At 43.9% G+C, this 18,303-nt stretch overlaps 1 protein-coding gene across 2 annotated transcripts in view; it reads right to left on the bottom strand.

Moving 5' to 3' along the window:
* ZC3H14 (zinc finger CCCH-type containing 14) overlaps window positions 1-18,303 on the bottom strand; it is a 319,723-nt gene that overhangs the window by 81,365 nt on the left and 220,055 nt on the right. For both annotated transcript variants that reach the window (XM_078660018.1, XM_078660019.1), the window contains exon 11: window positions 270-423. In XM_078660018.1, the coding sequence (XP_078516144.1) occupies window positions 270-423 (154 nt within the window). The remainder of the gene's footprint in view (window positions 1-269; window positions 424-18,303) is intronic.

The raw sequence follows: 18,303 nt of genomic DNA, 5'->3' as shown, positions 1-18,303 counted from the left end.
ACTACAAAGACTTCTTCCAAGACAAAAACAACCTGCAATCATCCGAGCCCAATACCAGGTGGCGGTCTAATGCTAAGGTGTACAATCTGCAGCTCATATGCCTCGAACATAAGTACTCTCATTTTGTTCACAGTCAATTTATTAGCTTTGTTTTCAAAGGATAAAAATATAGTCATGCTGTCCATGAAGGGAATGCCACTGCCATATAAAATATGATGCATTTGCCTACGTAATATAATAATATTGACATCATTGTGTTGTGATCTTACCGGCTTTTTATTAGGCGTCCGGGTTGCGCCTGTACCCCTTCAACAGTCATCTTTTCAATAGGTTGATTCCGTGTGGCTATTTCTTCGGACAACTTTGGCCTCTTCAATATGAATGACCTGCTGTCAAAGGGCCGTGTGTCTTCTTCGTACACCTCTACAAAGGAAGCAAACAAAGGAATTTCACAACCTTTCTGGAATGTCATTTTTCCTCAGAGTATAGATTACAAAAATTCAGTCGGACACCTGACCTACTTCCAATATAAAGAAAAACAATTATTCAAAGGAAAAGTATGTGCCTGGTGGCAGGACAAGTCTTTGTCTGGGATTACGTCATGTAACTGCTTATTGAGGCTTGTTTTCCTTTGCTCTCATTGGTTGCTCAATGTGTGGAAAAAACATGGAAACCTGGCCTCCCTTTGTGTGAAAAACATCAAAATTCAATTACATTTGACCTTCATATCACACCAAGGCTGCAACAAGCAACCCAAGTGCCTTCCCACAGGATCACAACGTGGATTCTGCCTGACAGGTGTACAACGTTTGTTTAATGCAGTAGACTGATGTGAAGAAGGAGGGCTGCTACTTTTAGTAAAGTTTATTTCACTTGTCAATGCACAAGGGAAAAATACCTCTTCAACAATACCGCTTCTGGAATAACGTCTGTCATTCACCGTCACCTTTCTCTCATTCACCGAAGTCTTTGGGGCAGCCTGTGCACCTCAAGGTGTCATCTTTCCAGATCACTGTAAAAGCTGGTTTGCCTTTGCACCTTCAGTTCTTCAACTCCCTCCCCCCTTCCATCTGACCCTTTAAAGGGTACTCCAGCCTGGTTTCTGTACCCTTGGTATGCTTATGTTATTTTGGCTGCCTCCTCCTCTTCTCTTTTCATATTGCTCTTGGTGTCAGTAGGCTTAATAATCCAATTAAGATGTCAGACAACCACCATGCCACAATGCCCTTGAGGTGCCAAAATCTCTAGAAGGAGTGCACATCTGAGCAGGGCAAATCTCTCCATAATTGTCGGCTATTTTATTTTCAAGATTCCCTCGGAAGTGCTCCAATGTTTCTTAACTTACCAGCGTTTTCTGGAGCTGCAGACAACAAAAGAGCACAGCGATGGAGTTGCAGCAGGGACATGGGGAAAATGTGCCCTCTGGATTTTTATGGATCCATTTTTTAAAGAAAAGAAACTCGCTATATTACCAGAAGGCACTGATATTAGGATACACATGCAGCTACTTTGAGTAATACTCGTAATACCTGGTGACAACGTGCCTCTTTGATTTTAATCATACCAAGGAGTATCCCATTATAAAAATAATATGGACTCCTTAAGTATTTGAACTTTAGGATCCATCCCATTAAATCAAAGAGCTCCCTTGTCTTACAAGGTGCAGCCCGTGCATGGACAATAAGTCCTGGCACAAGGACTCTACAATGAGGTATGCCTCTGATAGAGGGTGAGAGTCCTTAAAAAAACACCTGATGGGTGTCTAGTTAGAAATGTTTGGGTTGTCTCTAGGAGTTGGGTCAGTAGAGTATGTTCAGATACCCTGTGAGGCTCGCCCGCCCTTTTGGTGATCGGTGGAAATTAAGTGCGTCATAAAACTATTCCCCCCCCTGCACATGGTCAAACCCTTGTGCACAGCAGGGGTTGGCTACAGAAAGGAAAGCAAGGATTGAAATTAGGTGCATGAGAAAAAGCTCAAGAGGGTCATATAAAAATACATTTAAAAAAAGTTACAATCTCCCCAGAGGTCTTAGGATCCCTCACAGATTGGCTCAACAGTCCCTACTCCTGGCGAAGAGGCAGGTAGCTATTGGGTGGATGGGGCCAAGAGCTCCGCTGCTGACCTGTTGGTTGAAGGATTTGATGGAGTGGGGGGCACGGAGGAACAACACATGTGCCTCTCACATACTGAGGATGTGGCGCCTACTGCTATTTTACAGTGGGTACAACTGCTGGGTATATTCCAAGAAGATAGGGACCGCCCCATGTAGGATAGCTCGGGAGGGGAGGATTGAAGGGAGACAGAAATGTCTCCCTGTAGGTTTCATAACGACCATGTGAGCATGAATATGTTGATGCATTATTTGAAGCTCGATGCCTTGGTTCTATCTGTGCTGTCTGGGGACCCCCTCAAAATATGTAAATGTAAATGTATTTGAGCTTGTAAAGCGCACTGCTACCCGTCCATAGGTCTCCTGGCGCTGTATAACTCTGGGGAACCCGTCCTGGCTTTCCCTGTGGGATGGTCCCTGCTGGGAGTCCCCAAGGTGGAGCCAGGCATCCCTGGAATTGGTGGGGCCGTTGTGGAGATTAGGCAAGCTAATGCCCAGAGTTGCCGAGTGGAACCCCTGATTAGAGTAAGCACCGAAGCGGGAATTATCGAGTCCACTGACCCAGGTCCACGACCCTCCCGCGTCGGGAATTGAACCCTGGTCCCGGCCCGACTTCTGCCGCCTCTAACCAATGAGCCACACCACTCCAACCAGTGAGCCACACCACTCCACCACCACCACCACCACCACTCATATGTATATTCCAGATCTATAATTTAGATCTGGTTGGACTGCATACGTTTTTAACTTCTGTCTGCTGAAGATTCTCTTCAAAAGGCACCGTATGTTTTTTGTTCGTGAAAAATCTATAAAATACAGTTTACATTTTTTTAAAGTTAAAATCGGAGTCCTGCTTTTTTTTCTCAAATCTGCATTACCACTGAAATTCGCATGCTAGGGTATGCAATGCACATAACGCATGTTATTACTCATATTTCAGCAGTGTTGAATGTTTGAGCCAGAGCATTTTACTTTGTTTTTTGGCCCGGACTTCAGACTACTTTTATGTGTGTGCAGAGGTCTACGCCTGTTCACGACCATGCAAGCTCCAGGACCTTTTCTGTAAACTGGAGCAGCACAGTGGACAAAGAACTTATGTCACTGTCCTGGAAGTAACACAAAGAGGCGATGGCAGCATACAGTGTTTTGCATTTGAAAGTATGACCAGACTTTATACGAGTAAGTGACCAGACTTTATCTGATTAAGTGCGAGAGTGGACTACTCCCCATCTTGAGTATAGTTCTGTTATGTGAATGCCCAGTACCTTGTTCGGACATCTGGTGTACATGTGGAGTACATGCAGTGTGTGTGGCACATATGTAGTAGTAGGGCCCGGTGTGTTTGAGACGGAGTATTGAAGACATTAGTATAAATCCACTTAAACGAGGAGGATGCAGACAGCACTACCTGTAGAAATGTCATGAAGACTTTGTTATTAAGTGATTGCTGAATAATTCTTCTTAAGCACTGCCATTTGGTGGACGGTATGGGTATTGGGTGGAGCAGGCAGTTTATTACGCAAGATAAGGAGGCTTCTGAGTCATGTATGCCCTCTGGACTGTCGCTGATTACTGCTTCGGAGAGGCTACGGACAGCCATGCACTTCAATGTGCTCCTGTTGTGGGTGCCCAAGTTAGGAGACCACCCCATTGTGCCTGCTGTGAAAATCATCACTTTACACTACTTTACACAAAGGCTGTGTTGTATGTGAACAGCAGCCTCAGAAACACCCAGAAATGTTCCAGGCGTTTGAGACTGTGGATCTATATTCCCCGTCTCTAAAGTGTGCCTACAAATGGGACCGAAACCACCCACTTTGTTCCAGTTCCAAGTTCTTTGTAAGCAAGGAAGGGAGTGCTCTGCAGAGTACTTGAAGGACAGCTACATGACCAGGGCTAGTGTCTTTCTGATAGACAATCTTCCAGCGTTAAGGGTATAATACCTGAAATGTGCCCTTTCTGCTGTTGAAGCTGTCGTTCTGCCTAGTACCTAGAAGCCTTTGTGCTGAGAGAGGGAAGTATTCTGCCTGTCCGTGCAGGAGGTGTTACTGTCCAGGTGGAGACGCCCATTGTTTTACAGGTAGGAGGCACACTGTAAGAAAGCAAATAGCCCGAGACCAAAGACAGGAGTGACAAGTGCTGCATAGACTCTCCCAGTTTCTCCAAGGTTCCTAGCAAGAACTGCAAACACATCAGTGCTTCAGTTCACTGATTCAGTGGGGGTTCTAACCTCCACAGTGTTCACATAGGCCCAGTCGGGCTGCAACTGCCTTGATATTTGCATCAGCCCAGTCGGGCTCTGACAGCTTAGGTGTTTCCATCGATCCGGACATTGAGGCAAATCCTGAGGTTTTCGCATCAACCCTCTTGGGGATGGCATCTGCCTCAACGACCTCACCAGTCATTAAGGGATGCAGCTTCGGAATCCGTGCCTGTATGGTGTCACCAGGACCACCGACGACACTGGACTAATCTGGGCAGCCATGGACAGCCTTTGTTTTTGGTTTTTTAACATTTATTTTTATTGTTGACATTAATCAGAACAATACCGTATTTTACATTTTCATCATTAGTCTTGTACAGTAAGGCCAATTTTGATTTGAGCATGCACCTTATACTACTTAGCAACATTCTTCTCCTAATCCCTAAGCACAGCCTTTGTATTTGACTTACAATTTCAGTTTAATTATGAGTAATACATGCAGTGGCAGGAATCCAACACCAATTTTAACAGTTTTTACTCGCCGCATCTTCATCAGACATTGCTGAAGGTCACATCTTGGAGGATGATTGCCCCTGACTAAATCCTATAACACTTAATATTCTACTCGTAAACACAGGCAGGTATTACCAACTTGCCTTATCTTCAACAGTGGCTGTTCACAGGTTGTTTTGTTAAGAACCCTTTATCACAGGTCATATTTGAGTTAAATGTGCGCCTCTTTAAGTGGAAGGTACCCACATCAGCTGTGATCACTGTGACATGTCCTTTAAAACAAATACAGGAAGCCATCCCTGTACCAGTTTCCAGTGCAAAGCTCTACTGACGAGTCCTGTGACCTCCACTATATGCATTCAATTTAACGTTCTACTTTTTTGTACATATACAACCAAACAAGGATTGCTTTCCTCTGGAATGCTATGCATAGATTGATACATTTACAATGCTAAGAGCCAGTTGACCGCTTCATTAACGCTAAACTTGTAATTTGCTGAGCTGGTTAGTCTCTTACTAAGACGCCTTATCTATCACTCCTTTAGATTTGTACATGCAGTCTATCGATTCCATATTATATTATTTACGCAATGGGATCTTAGCCATTCAAGGTTTAAAATAAAATACTTTAAACACAATTTACGAAAATCACAAGCAAGTAATATGATGGAGTACAGTCCATCTGTCGTTCTATTCACTGCGTTTAAACAGCGATATTCGTTCTCTACTTGCTCCAATTTGCATAAAATATACGAACGTTAATAAAACATTTATGGCAGTCAGTAGATTTATAGATCTTTTTAACCCAAGCACATGATTATGTTGTTTTATGGAGCAGCTTATGTGACAGTTTTAAAAGCTATTTCTAACACGCATTTGCATAGCCAATAGGTCTCGCCTTTGGAACTGTATAAGTGTTTAGCCATGCAACAGTTAATGTTGTTGCAGTAAGGATATTGTGCTGCATAGCTAAATACTTATAAGGTCCCAAAGGCGAGACCTATTGGCTATGCCAATGCTTGTTTGACCTGCTGCCGTGCCCCTGAGCCAATCGTTGTCTGATCCAGGCGTCACTGTTTGGGCGTTTCAACAGTTATCAGGCCCACCCTCATACTTTTGCCCTTCATTTTTGGGGGTCACCCCTCTATTTCCTTCTTTTTTTTTTTACCTGCACTGTGACCACCCTGATTGCAGAAAGAGCTTCCCTGTTGCCAATTTTTGTTGCTGCCCCAGCCCTTCTCTAGCCATCTACGGGGCTCCGCCACTCAACTGAGCTCTGCGCCAGCCCACCGCCATTTCAAGACAAAAGTAAGTGTGTTTTCCAGACGTATGTACTCTCGGGGTGGCAGATGAATGGCAGCTTCACGGTCTACTCCCAGAGGTTGGAGTGTTTGCCGAGTTTGTGGCCGGGTTGTTCTAGCAGTGCAGTACACTGTGTACATGTCACTGAATCTCCCTGTGCCTACCAAAAACGAATGTGTCCTTGTGTTACGTAATTGTTGCACATGCTTGTTTATTTACTTGTGTAGTGAAGAAGAGGGTTAAGCTCCGATCTCAAGCACCCTGGTCGCTTTGTTTGTTGAGCAGTGAGCTGGTGAATCTTCTGTAAGGGAGTTCTAAAATATTTACATTGATATGGATTAGTTGAGAATCTTGGTTTGTATCACCTTCAATGTGGATGCACTCTTTCATGCTTTCAGTGGTGTGCTCATTCCACCAGGTCAGTCGAGATGCATTTCGTTCACACATTAAACATTTTGGATTTAAGAGGTCAGTTATACTGACGGATTTATGTGGTCTCAATTGGATTCTGAGCTGTGTGAACACTTTGATTTGAAATTTCCTAATCCATGAGTTGACTATGGGTGGATTGCCAATGATAGTGTTTACTACGTCCCTCAGTAGTGATTCAGAATGTAGAGATTGCACAACATTATTAATCCTGTCAAGTAAACTCCAAGCATGTTTTGCATAGTTGTACTGGGATGAGAAGTGTGGTAAGAAAGCTGACAAACTCCACAACAGACATAAGGATATAGATTGGCGCTAATAGAGGGTTGAAGGACTGAGCCTCCTTTCACTCAAGCCCTTTTAAATACTTTGTGACAAATTCTTTAGGATGATAAAAAATCTACACCGGCACATTTAGCAGAGTTAGGCTGAATTATGTGCATAAGATAAATAATCAACAACTACTGCTTTTACTATATAATATGAAAAATGTTTCAGTTCTGACATGGTGAGACTGAAAGAACTATAACGAATCTCTTGTAAGTTCATCAAAGCAGTGAAGGGTGATAATGCTGTTAAGATGTTTTTTCCTACCCAGAGGGGGAGGGCAAAAAATTGAGAGGTGGATAGGGACTCATCTCAGCACCTGCTTTTTAGAACTGCGGGTGCTGAGCACCAGCAGGACCCGGCTTACTTCTGTAGTGCGGTGATACGTTAACCGGGGCAGTAGTTGGTCCAGGGGGCAATGCGCCTCAAATGTACCCTTTTGGCTGCTGCTCAAACAAATTGAATGTATTTAGTCTCTGACTATTCTGCTTGTTGGGTCGATATTCCTCGTGAAGGCCAGGTCGGGCCACCTTGTACAGGGGTCTCATCGCTGCTAGCAACCTGGTTCCAAGCGCACCCCTAGTGGAAGCCTTGAGCTAGGAAGTCAGCTTCCTGATTCCATGAACAAAGCCTAAGGCACAAGGCTCCAAAGTAAGCCGCCGCGGCAGTGCCCACCTGAGTGCACAAGAGCAGCAGCTTATTTATATTACTGCAAATAATTGTTGTGACATCCTCCCATTTTTCATAGAGGAGTTATGTTTTGATCTAAAATAAATGTCTGTAATAAGATTATCACACAGCACCCATATTAAACAGAAATTAAAGGAAAACGGTATTTAAGCACTCTGTTTAAGACATATTCAAGATCATTGGGGAAAGATTCACGATCTGTGCTGCAATTTATATTGGTGTAGAATGTGACGTATGGTGTTTGAAGGAGGCCATACTGCACTATACATGAGGTGTCTGTGTTCACTTTGTGTGTCTTGCTTTCACAGTGTGTTGCACTCGCCACACCCGCCAGCTACTGCAAGGTCCTGACGTCACTTCCTGTTTAACACTTAAAGGAAGCCTGTCTACCCTCTGCACTTCCGCGTAATTATTAGCACCCACTGTTTCATGGTCACAGTTTTGAATCCGGTGGGCCGGATAAAACGCCTAGCTTTGAGTGCCGGTAACTCTTCAGAGTAAAAGCACACCATTAAATGAGTAAAAAAAACACCATTAGTCCAACTCTTTCTTCACTGGACAAAACAGAATTTGAAAGCCTAAATAAAGCTACTTTATGTTTCCGCATTTTTAACACAGAGGAAAACCGGAACAGTAAGCAAATGGCAAATTTTAAATTTTCATAGCTTGGCCATGATGTCCTTTGGCATCGTTTTTTTGTGATATGACTAATAGATTACCAATAGCAAAAAAGATTGTAGAGGTCAGGTTACATAGCATGTCAACACCGCCTCCCTGTCACTATAGCCTTTACCCTGATCTTGGCTGAGACACAACCAGCCTTCGCTAAGGACCTGGAGGGAGCCCTTGATCGTTTGAAAAGTTAGATTTCGCAGGTGGTTGAGTTCCTGTCTCCATTTTCACTGCAGAGGCAAACCAGGGATTCTCTTTCAAAACCATGGTTCTCCAGTGAGCTCAAAGTACAAAAACAATATTTTAAAAAACTGTATCGTGGCTGGAGACAGAAGTATTGCCCATTGGCCAAGTTGGCACTAAGGAAAGCTCAGAAAACATATTATGCGTCTATATCGCATGCTAAGAGACTCTACTATACCGAGCGTATCGCTCTCTCCAGAAACAAAGCCGAGGAAATATTTTCCATTGTGCAGAGCTTCCTAGCCCCTAGCGCAGAGACCATCAGGATTCCTACCTCGGCTGCCTGGTGCAAGAAACTTTCTAGTTTCTTCATTAACAAGATCCAGACTCTCCAGGTCAATTTTAATACTGGCACCAACCCCATGGTAGGGAACCCGTTTCCAAAAGGGCCAACATCTACGTCTCATCCATCACCTTCTCTGGCGGCCTTTTCACCTACTGCTCCGCCTGACTCCCTGATGGTTCTCAAGTCCTTGAAATCAGGTTCCCCGCCCAACACCTGTCAGTAGCAGAGACAGTGAACCCAGAGGTTAACAGTCTTATCAATCTGTCTCTACATGCTGCTATAGTTCCTCTAGCTTGGAAACAGGCCAACTGCTGCCTCTTCTGAAAAAACCCTCTTTGGATCCATCTGTCCCTGCTAGTTATCGCCATATATCTCGCCTTCCTGCCGTGGCGAAAGTCTGCGAGAAAGTTGTTAATAAACAGCTTACCAGCTATGTTGAAGGGTTTGGCTTACTCCACCCAGCCCAATCTGGCTTCCGAGCCTCATATAGTACTGAAACGGCCTTTGTCGAAATCTCTGAAGCCATTCGGGAATGTCTGGATTCTGGTGGCAGGGCGGCTCTGATTTTGTTGGACCTCTCTGCAGCATTCAATACTGTGCCTCACTCTGTTTGTTGCTGGCCCGCCTCTCGGTCATTGGTATCTCTGGGTCAGCTTGGAATTGGCTGAAATCGTTCCTAGACGGCAGAACGCAGCAAGTTTGGCTCCCCCCGTCCTAGTTTGCCCCTCAAAGTGTGACCACAGGAGTGCCTCAGGGGTCCACTTTGAGCCCCCTCCTTTTTAACATATATGTCACACCGCTGATTAAGCTGGTGGAGGAGCTTGGTGCCAAGATCATCGCATATTCTGATGATACCCAGCTCCTCTTCACATGGAACAAAACTGATCTAGCCACCTTGATAGAGCAAGATTTCGCATCGCGACTTGCTCGAGTCAAGAACCTCGAAAATGTGTTATAATTTCGTAATTTCAATTGTTCGTTTTACTAATTTTAATGTATTTTGAATGTGCGTGTGTAATAGTGAAGCTTGCCTATGTGTTCTACTAATACGATTAATCCTTGTTCCTAAAATGGCCGCTGCTTGACTTTCCTCTTCTGCGCATGCGTCAGTCACACTCACGTGACTTCACGTAGATATAGTTTTGGAGGGAAAGGGTGCGCATGCGTAATCGCCATAAAATGGCAGCTTAATGTGATAATGAAGTGAAGCTCGTGCTATTGCTCATCGTGTCGTTATGCGTAGCACTTAAAAACATTATACTATGCAATTAATGTTATGATAAACTTGAAGTGTGAAATCATGACATGTAATACATTCATTCATTTCTATGTTTTAATTTGTTTTCGCTTACTTTTCATGTACCATGGTAAACGGGGGGTCCAATTGGGTCGAGAGCCATCTTGAGGGTCCTTTCTGCGCATGACCGCGCAGCCCAGGCAGCCGTAGCCTTGAGCGGTGGAACTCAGCCAGCTGGCAGTCACAGACAAGAGGCTCCTGAGAACGCCACCCCTGACCCAGGAGGATAGAGAAATCATGTTCCTGATTTGATACAATGACATTATTTCTATTGTATTCTGCATATTCTCTCATGGGAACCCCAATCTTGCTAGGCGGTACCTTAACATGCAAAATAAGTCTTACAATAGTCTGTTCTGATTGGTGTGTTAACCAAATCCTACCTTAGGACCAATCGAAATTGGGGATTCTGACACTTTGCAACATTTGGGGGTGGTACACTGACCCAAAAGAGTATATCTAGCCTAGGTTTAGCTAGAGAAATTGTCCGACTTGTCCGAATAGCTGACCTGTCACTGACCCAACGCACTCAATAGGTGACTGAATATACAAGAGCGCTGCGGAGCACTCTGTCCGAATTTGACCATAGACTAAGGTTTTACTAAACCTTAAGTGCTGGCGGAGCACTTTGCTGGGAAGTTCGCTAACCCAATCGGGGTTCTGACTGATAGCTGCAGAGAGGGTGAAGCGCAGGCGTTGCTTCCGAACTGCGGGTGCTGGTCGTGTCCTGGTGGTCCTGTCCTGATCCTAATCTGGGTTTCCTGTCCTGTCCTGAGGTGTCCATACTGCACCTGCTGTCCCATTGATGACTGCTATTCCTTGGGGTATCTCCTGTCCTTAACTGACCCGTGGCCAGGGTTGGTTTTCACACCAGTCTAGGTAAATATCTTGCAGAAAACTCTAAAACTGCACCTTTCTATTTTTCCGTCTTTGCTTCAATAAAGACATACCTTTGCATATGATAATTTTCCATGCTTTTCCGCAACCATTGCATATCATAAAGTTATTTGCATTTACTTTCATAGCGTGTTCCTATGTTACCCTACCTTTTAGAAATCATTTTCTACATTGCAGGTTGCAATTTCCTGATGTGTTCTATAATTTTCTCTTAACATTTAACTGAAGTACTTTACTAGAGTTATATCATGTTTCACATTACACCCTTACTATAGCTGTTAAGATTCCTAATTTCCCATTCATATTCATGAAACTGTTTCCATAGTAAAAATTCCGATTATTGACTGGGTTTTCCCTGTAAATGTTATGCTTTTCAAAACTGAATTTAGATAAAGAATCTTAAAACTTCCCAGTTGTCCGTGGTCATTTGATGAAACATTGAAATCATTTTTATGTTGGGTTTTGTATTTTGCTGTCTTTCCTTTTACAGCTAGCTCCCTGACCCATCGTGGTTATAGGTACCCGTATCGGTGGATGGTAAGTCGGGTACACTAGAAATAGCAGGAAGGGACTCACAATTATTGGTAGTAGATTGTAGGGTCATCTGATCAATGTATATGGTGAAATGAAATATATGGGCCCGAAAACCTAAGTGGTGAAATTATTTGGTCGGGTGACCTGCGATCTCTATCAGTAATTTTCTGGTAGCATCGAGGATGGTTAGGGAATAGCTAAAGGTTAGGTAGGACTAGTTAAGATTAACTAAGTTGGATGCTGCTAAAGAGAGTAGACAATTCGAGTGATTTGATCACTCACTTGAAGGGTTTGCTTTGAAAAATTATGAAATGTTTTAACATTGTTGTTCTTATTCTTATACTGTTATATGTATTTATCCATTCATTAGTAAAACGTTTTATGTGTTGTCGGAAATCCCCGGGGAATTGAATAGCGAGTGGTGAATAGAATCCACTTGCTTTGAGGTCACTGGCTTTCAAGGAAAGTTGGTGCAGGTTAGGCAGAACTGGAAGCACTAACTAGGGTTTTTTTTTCTGAATGTATGATTGAATAAATGTTAGTAACGAGGTTCATTGGCAAAATTCCTATTGTGGCATAAACCTAGTGAGGGTCACACCGGAAGAGTAGCAGGTTCATCGGAGCTTGAGTGAAAGCAAAAGGGCTCGCTGGTGAAACTTAAGACTTGGATATATCCCGGAAAGGTGGATGAGTCTAGGGAAGTAACAGGTGCCCCAATGCTAGTGTGAAGGGTAGGCGGAAGAGATCTACCCGTAGAGTGTGAAAAGTAAATGGAAGTAGTTTACTTGCAGTGAAACAAAACTCTTTTCCTGTCTAGACACTTGAGCACAGTGGCGAATGTGTATTTGTTGTTAAATAACCAAGCACTAGCACTTTAGAAAGAAAGAAAATTTCCGTTACCTTGTGAAGGAGGGAGTCAGGCGCGAAGCTGCTCTGACGTCACTCTGTGCCGCGCTGGGATTGGTAGTCACAGCGGGTTTGTAACGGAGCTGGAATTGTAAAGGAGGGGCGAGCTCCGGAGCGTGAGAACTGTCTCACGAAAAGTCCGCGCACCCATTGGTTGAAATTATTTGAATTCGTGCATTTCATTGGCCGCACGGAATTAATAGACGCAATTGGATTGGAAGTGGTTTTGTAAACAAAGTCACTCGTTAAAATCGTATGTGGCATTCGTATAGACCGCATACCAGACCTGATCCACAGCATATGGGATTTGAGAACGATCAGTGGAAAGGCGTTAAAAACAACATTATGTACGGAACTAAGAGAAAAGTGTCTCTTGTAAACAAGGTGAAGAATTATTTCAAAAAGGACAAGCCGATTAAAACTAGAGAAGGTGTTGTCATACCGCAACCCAACACTCCCGCATCTTTCATGATGTTCGATAAAGGGTACAACACATGTGTATGGTTGGAGAATTGGGTGGAATACACGAAAGATGATGGAGTATTGGCTTTTCCGTTAGAGGGTACCTTTAACAGTAGGATTCTATTCAATTTGAGAACCCGAATGAATGACTTACATCCCAGACCTAGGTTAACACAGTATGAAGCACTAGAGGAATGGGAAATTGAGGCTTTTGAGAGAGATAAGCCCCGAATGGATAAAGGGTTAACTAAATTTTATCCAAAATTGAAGCAGGAAGCCCGAGCCAAAAAGATGAAACTGTGGAGACAGAATATGATTGTAGAAGGACTGTTTCCCATGTTGCCAGCATGTGGTCCTCCTGGGGGGGGAGAAGAAAACAGAAAAGTGCAAACATTGGGTACCTATTGGAGAGTCGGATGATGAATTATTGGATGACCTGTGTATGAGAAGTCCGCCTCCTTATAATGAAAGAAATAGACCTTCCAGTGAGGGGGATAATTCCCGAAGACTTCATCTTCAGGATGAGGCCCGATCAGCCAGTGCAGGAGGGGGTTGGCCCATACCTCCTTATACCGAGAACTTAGGTCCTGTAGATACAAGAGATATCTATCCAAGAATATCAGCTGGTGGGGATGCCAGACACTCCCGTGAAAGCGATTTTTCCCCGAGACCTCCCTACGAGGGTGAGCCAAGACCCTCAGGTTCAGGAATGCCATTTTTACAGCCTCTATATGGAAGAGAACCAAGGTCCCTAGGTACAGGAAGTTTGTTCCCAAGACCAAATTATGGTGAAGGACCTAGTGAAACTTATCCCACTGCCCCGAGTTATGCTCCCACTCTGACCCCACAGGTGTTACATGACAAATCCGTAGAAAGATTATTGGAAGAAAAGGAGCGAGAAATTCTAGCAAGGCAGAGAGCTGAGAGCTGAGATAATTCAGAAAATTTCTCAGTTAAATACCAGTCCTGAAGCATTGACAATCCCAGTAACTATTGGACCAGTGGTTCCATTGTATGGGGACCGACATGAAAGTCCAAACCCTCCCGTCATTTCTCCAGTCATAGCCCAGCCAAGACCAGAACCCTTAATTGTAGATGAACAGACAAGCGAGGGCGAGTCTGAAGTCTCACTAATGGATCTGCCCAAAAGAAATACAGGGAAAAGAATGCAGAAAAGGCATAATCCTTTTAATGCGAGGGAGATTCAAATGGAATCGACTTCGGGTACTAGAAGTGTCACTTTGGTTACACCTGAGGAAATCGAAAGATGGAGCCAAGAATTAGAGAAACAAACTTCGCAGACGAAACCATTAGATCTCTACAAATTGAGAGTAGAAATAGAAGAACTAATGGCAGGAAATGTGGGATTAGACAGATTAAATACCTACTCTGAAGAAGAGCTGTTGTTTATTTGCAAAAGTCTTACCCGAAATGCCCGAGTACTTCATGAAAAATTGACAGATACTGCTGCTAGCATGGGAATAGATATTTCAAAATCGAAACCCTTGCAGAAACCATACAGAGCAGAATTTTCAGACAAAGATTTGGAAAACCTGAATATATCAGGGAAAAAGGCACAGGTCAAAGAACTATTGACAGTGTTACAGAAATGGGGAGACGTAGAAAGATGGAAAGCCAGATGGGCTAGGAAAAAGAATGAGGCCAGGTCTAAGCAGGTAACTCCCGAATTTGTTCTAAAGGAAGCAGACAAACCAGAACAGTTATGCCCTATGCGTGAAGTGCCAGGAGGAAAATATGTACATGTTCCATGGTCCAGACAGGATATTGTGTCCTTTACCAATGACTTCCCGAAATTACGAGAAAAGCCCGTCGATTGGTACCGGCAGGTAGAAAGATTTGTAAAAGTGCAAAAGTGCTTGTGGAAGGACTTGGATGGATTCTTCGACATAGTGGTCCCTGTAGATCTGTGGACTGAGTGTAAGATAGCCATAGCTTGGCCTAGTGAGGAATACCAGAGGGACTCCAAGACAGGTGAACCCTCTATTGAGGTGATGAGGAAATATGAACAAGTAATTCAGCATCTGAAGCTAAAAGTGCCCGCAAAGGAAACTGATTGGACCAAGATAGACAGAACCACGCAGGAAAGGGACGAGACTGTGCATTCCTTCTATGAAAGGCTGTTGCAGGTGTTCAAAACGTACAGTGGTATAGATAACATCGAGATGAAGGACATGACGCATTTCATTTACAGGTTTGTAAACGGTTTAAGACCAGAAATTTGTCAGTGGATAAAAGATAACAAAATCTGTTGGCAGTCCAAGAAAATGGACGAGGTCCTACGGTACGCAAAGTATTGTGAGGATGAAATGGCAGAAAAGAAAAAAGCCCTGAAGGAAACGGTGATGTGGGCTCAAGTGAAGCTCGCAGAACAGCAGGAAAAACAATTGAATAAGCTAAATAAAACTACTCAGAACCAAAGCCCTGGGGGTGGGGGTGGAGGAAAGCCCAGAGCAAAAATGAGCACAGAGGAAGCCAAAAAGAAATTTCCCTGCCACCAGTGCGGGGAAATTGGACATTGGAGAGACGAGTGTCCGTATTTACAGTCCGATAATACCCAAACCCCTGATTTAATTCCACAGACGCAGAATGAAAAGCCAAGAAAGACCCAGCAGCAGGTAAAAACGATTCAAATACCCCGAGCGCCAAAGCCAACTTTTAAGGGAAAATCACCGCAGGGAGATGATATAGAGATTTGGGGGGGCAATGAAAACAGAAATGCAGCAACTTCGCAATATTTATTGAATGACACTTTTTTCTGTGATGACGAGTACTGACGGGGCCTGAGAGGGGAGGACAAGGAGTGTGTACTTGGCGCCTCCTTGCCGGTAGACCAGTCAGGGCCATACATTGAAGGAAAGGTTGATGAAAATGATGTCACCTTTCTATTGGACACTGGTGCTACCCGTTCTACTGTGAGAACAGCAGACGTTCCAAACCTACCCCTCTCCGGAGAAGCAATCCAAGTAGTGGGTGTATCTAATCAATTGATTAGTACCCCCGTTACTGAGCCCATGGAGATATCAATAGGGAACTTCAAAGAAATGCACAGATTTGTCGTCTGTGATACCAGTCCAGTGAAATTACTGGGACGTGATTTGCTGTGCAAAATGAACTGCACTATCTTTTGCACACCAAAGGGCGTTGAGATTCAAACCCCAGACGAAGATGGTATTTACAAGCTAATGTTAGTCAGACCGGACTCAGAAATTAAGCGAATCACTATACAAGACTTACCTGAAGAACTCCAACAGACAGTAAAGCCAGAAGTATGGGACTTTACAGGAAAGGATGTAGGATTAATGGCCAACGTAGACCCAATACAAATAGCCATAAAGGAAAATGCAGCCTACCCCAATACTAAGCCTTACAGAATGAGTGCCGAAGTGAGGGCAGGAGTTGCCATTGAAATACAGAAATTACTAGAAGCAAACATCATACAAGAAGTGATGAGTAGCCCATGTAATTCCCCAATAATTGGAATCAAGAAACCTAGTGGCAAGTACATAGTAGTGCAAGACCTGAGAAAGGTAAACAAAATTGTGGTTCCTTGCTGTCCTATTGTCCCAAACCCAGCTGTGATTCTGTATCAGATTCCCTGGGATGCTGAATGGTTCACTGTGATTGACCTATGTCATGCATTCTTTTCGATCCCATTGCATCCAGATAGCAAATTTCTTTTCTCATTTGCTTTCAACAGTCACGTGTACGTTTGGAACAGGGTCCCCCAGGGGTACACAGAGAGCCCCTCTATCTTTAATCAGATCTTGAAAAAATGCCTGGAAACTTTAGTCTTACCTAGAAAGTCTGTTTTGGTGCAATACATTGACGACCTCTTGGTGGCGTCCAAAAGTCATAGGGATTGCGTGATTGACACCATTGCCCTACTGAATCACCTAAGTGAAAAGGGACATAAAGTGGCCCCTGAAAAATTGCAGTTCTGTTCAAAATCAGTGAAATATCTGGGGCACCAGATAGAAAAAGGAATCAGAAAAGTCACCTCAGAGAGAGTCAGAATAATTCAAAAAATGCAGTTACCCCGTACTCAGAAAGAAATCAGAATGTTCCTTGGAGTTGTAGGTTACTGCAGGCAATGGATTGTGGGATTCGCAGTCCATGCAAAGCCTTTAATAAAGATGACAAAGAAAGGAGCACCGGACCATGTGGAATGGGATGATGAAAGCTTAACAGCATTTACTAAATTACGGGATTGTCTGTGTACAGCCCCTGCTTTGGGAATGCCAGATTATTCCAAGGAGTTTGCTTTATTCTGTGACACACGAGACAATTGTGCATTGTCAGTCCTAACACAGGAACATGGCTTAACTAGACGGCCCGTGGCATATTTTTCTGCCACTTTGGATCCAGTGGCTGCTGGATTACCTGTATGTTTGAAAGCAGTGGCTGCAACATGCACCAGTTTAGAACAGAGTGAATCTATTGTCATGGGACATCCTGTAACTGTGTATGTTCCACATGCAGTTGTGATTTTACTGACCAGAACCAAGACTCAGTATCTCACCCCTAGTCGGCTGACTAAATACGAGAGGATTCTCGTGGGTGCTGCAAATGTGGCCATCACTCGGTGTAATATACTGAACCCCGCCACTCTACTCCCTGACTCAATGGTTTTAGAAGACCAGGGAGAGAATGAGCATGACTGCATTGACCTGACAGAATTCAGTACTAAACCCCGCCCAGACATTAAAGAAACACCCTTGCCTGTACATGATGAGGAATGGTTTGTGGATGGTTCTTGCATGAGACACGAACTTGTAGGCCTAAGTGCTGCCTACGCTGTGGTTGCGTTAGACAAAGTTAAAGAAGCATCCTGTTTATTTGGAATAAAGTCTGCACAAGTAGCCAAACTAATTGCCTTGATAAGAGCTTGCAAATTGGGAAAAGACCAAAGGATAACAGTGTATACTGACAGCCAGTACTGTTATGGGGTTGTGCATGTCTTTGGCCAATTATGGCTACAAAGAGAATTCCTGACTTCATCAGGTACCCCCATTCGAAATGGAAAAGTTATCCAAGACCTTCTAGAGGCAATCCAATTACCAAAGGAATTGGCAGTGGTCAAATGTGTTGCTCATAAAAAGGGCCTTGACCCTGTGTCATTGGGAAATGATTTTGCTGATCGGGTAGCAAAACAATGTGCTATGGATCGCATGTCAATGAATATCAGACGGGGTGGGACTGGAAACAGCTGCCAACTTATGGTGTTTGAAGAAGTGCCTACCTGGGATGAAGTGAGAGAATGGCAGCATGCAGTGCCCTGGGAAGAGAAAGAGAAGTGGAAGGGACTTGGTTGTCGACCAAGACGTGAGGATGGTGTCATGGTGGGCCCAGATGGTATGCCTGTGTTACCTAGGAACCTGCTTGGCCCTATGGCCAGACTGATACATGAAGG

This window comes from Lissotriton helveticus, chromosome 9 (assembly GCF_964261635.1).
Source record: "Lissotriton helveticus chromosome 9, aLisHel1.1, whole genome shotgun sequence".
Taxonomy (NCBI): Eukaryota; Metazoa; Chordata; class Amphibia; order Caudata; family Salamandridae; genus Lissotriton; species Lissotriton helveticus.
Note: the sequence above shows the minus strand (reverse complement) of the source record. Positions and strands in the feature narration are given on the sequence as shown.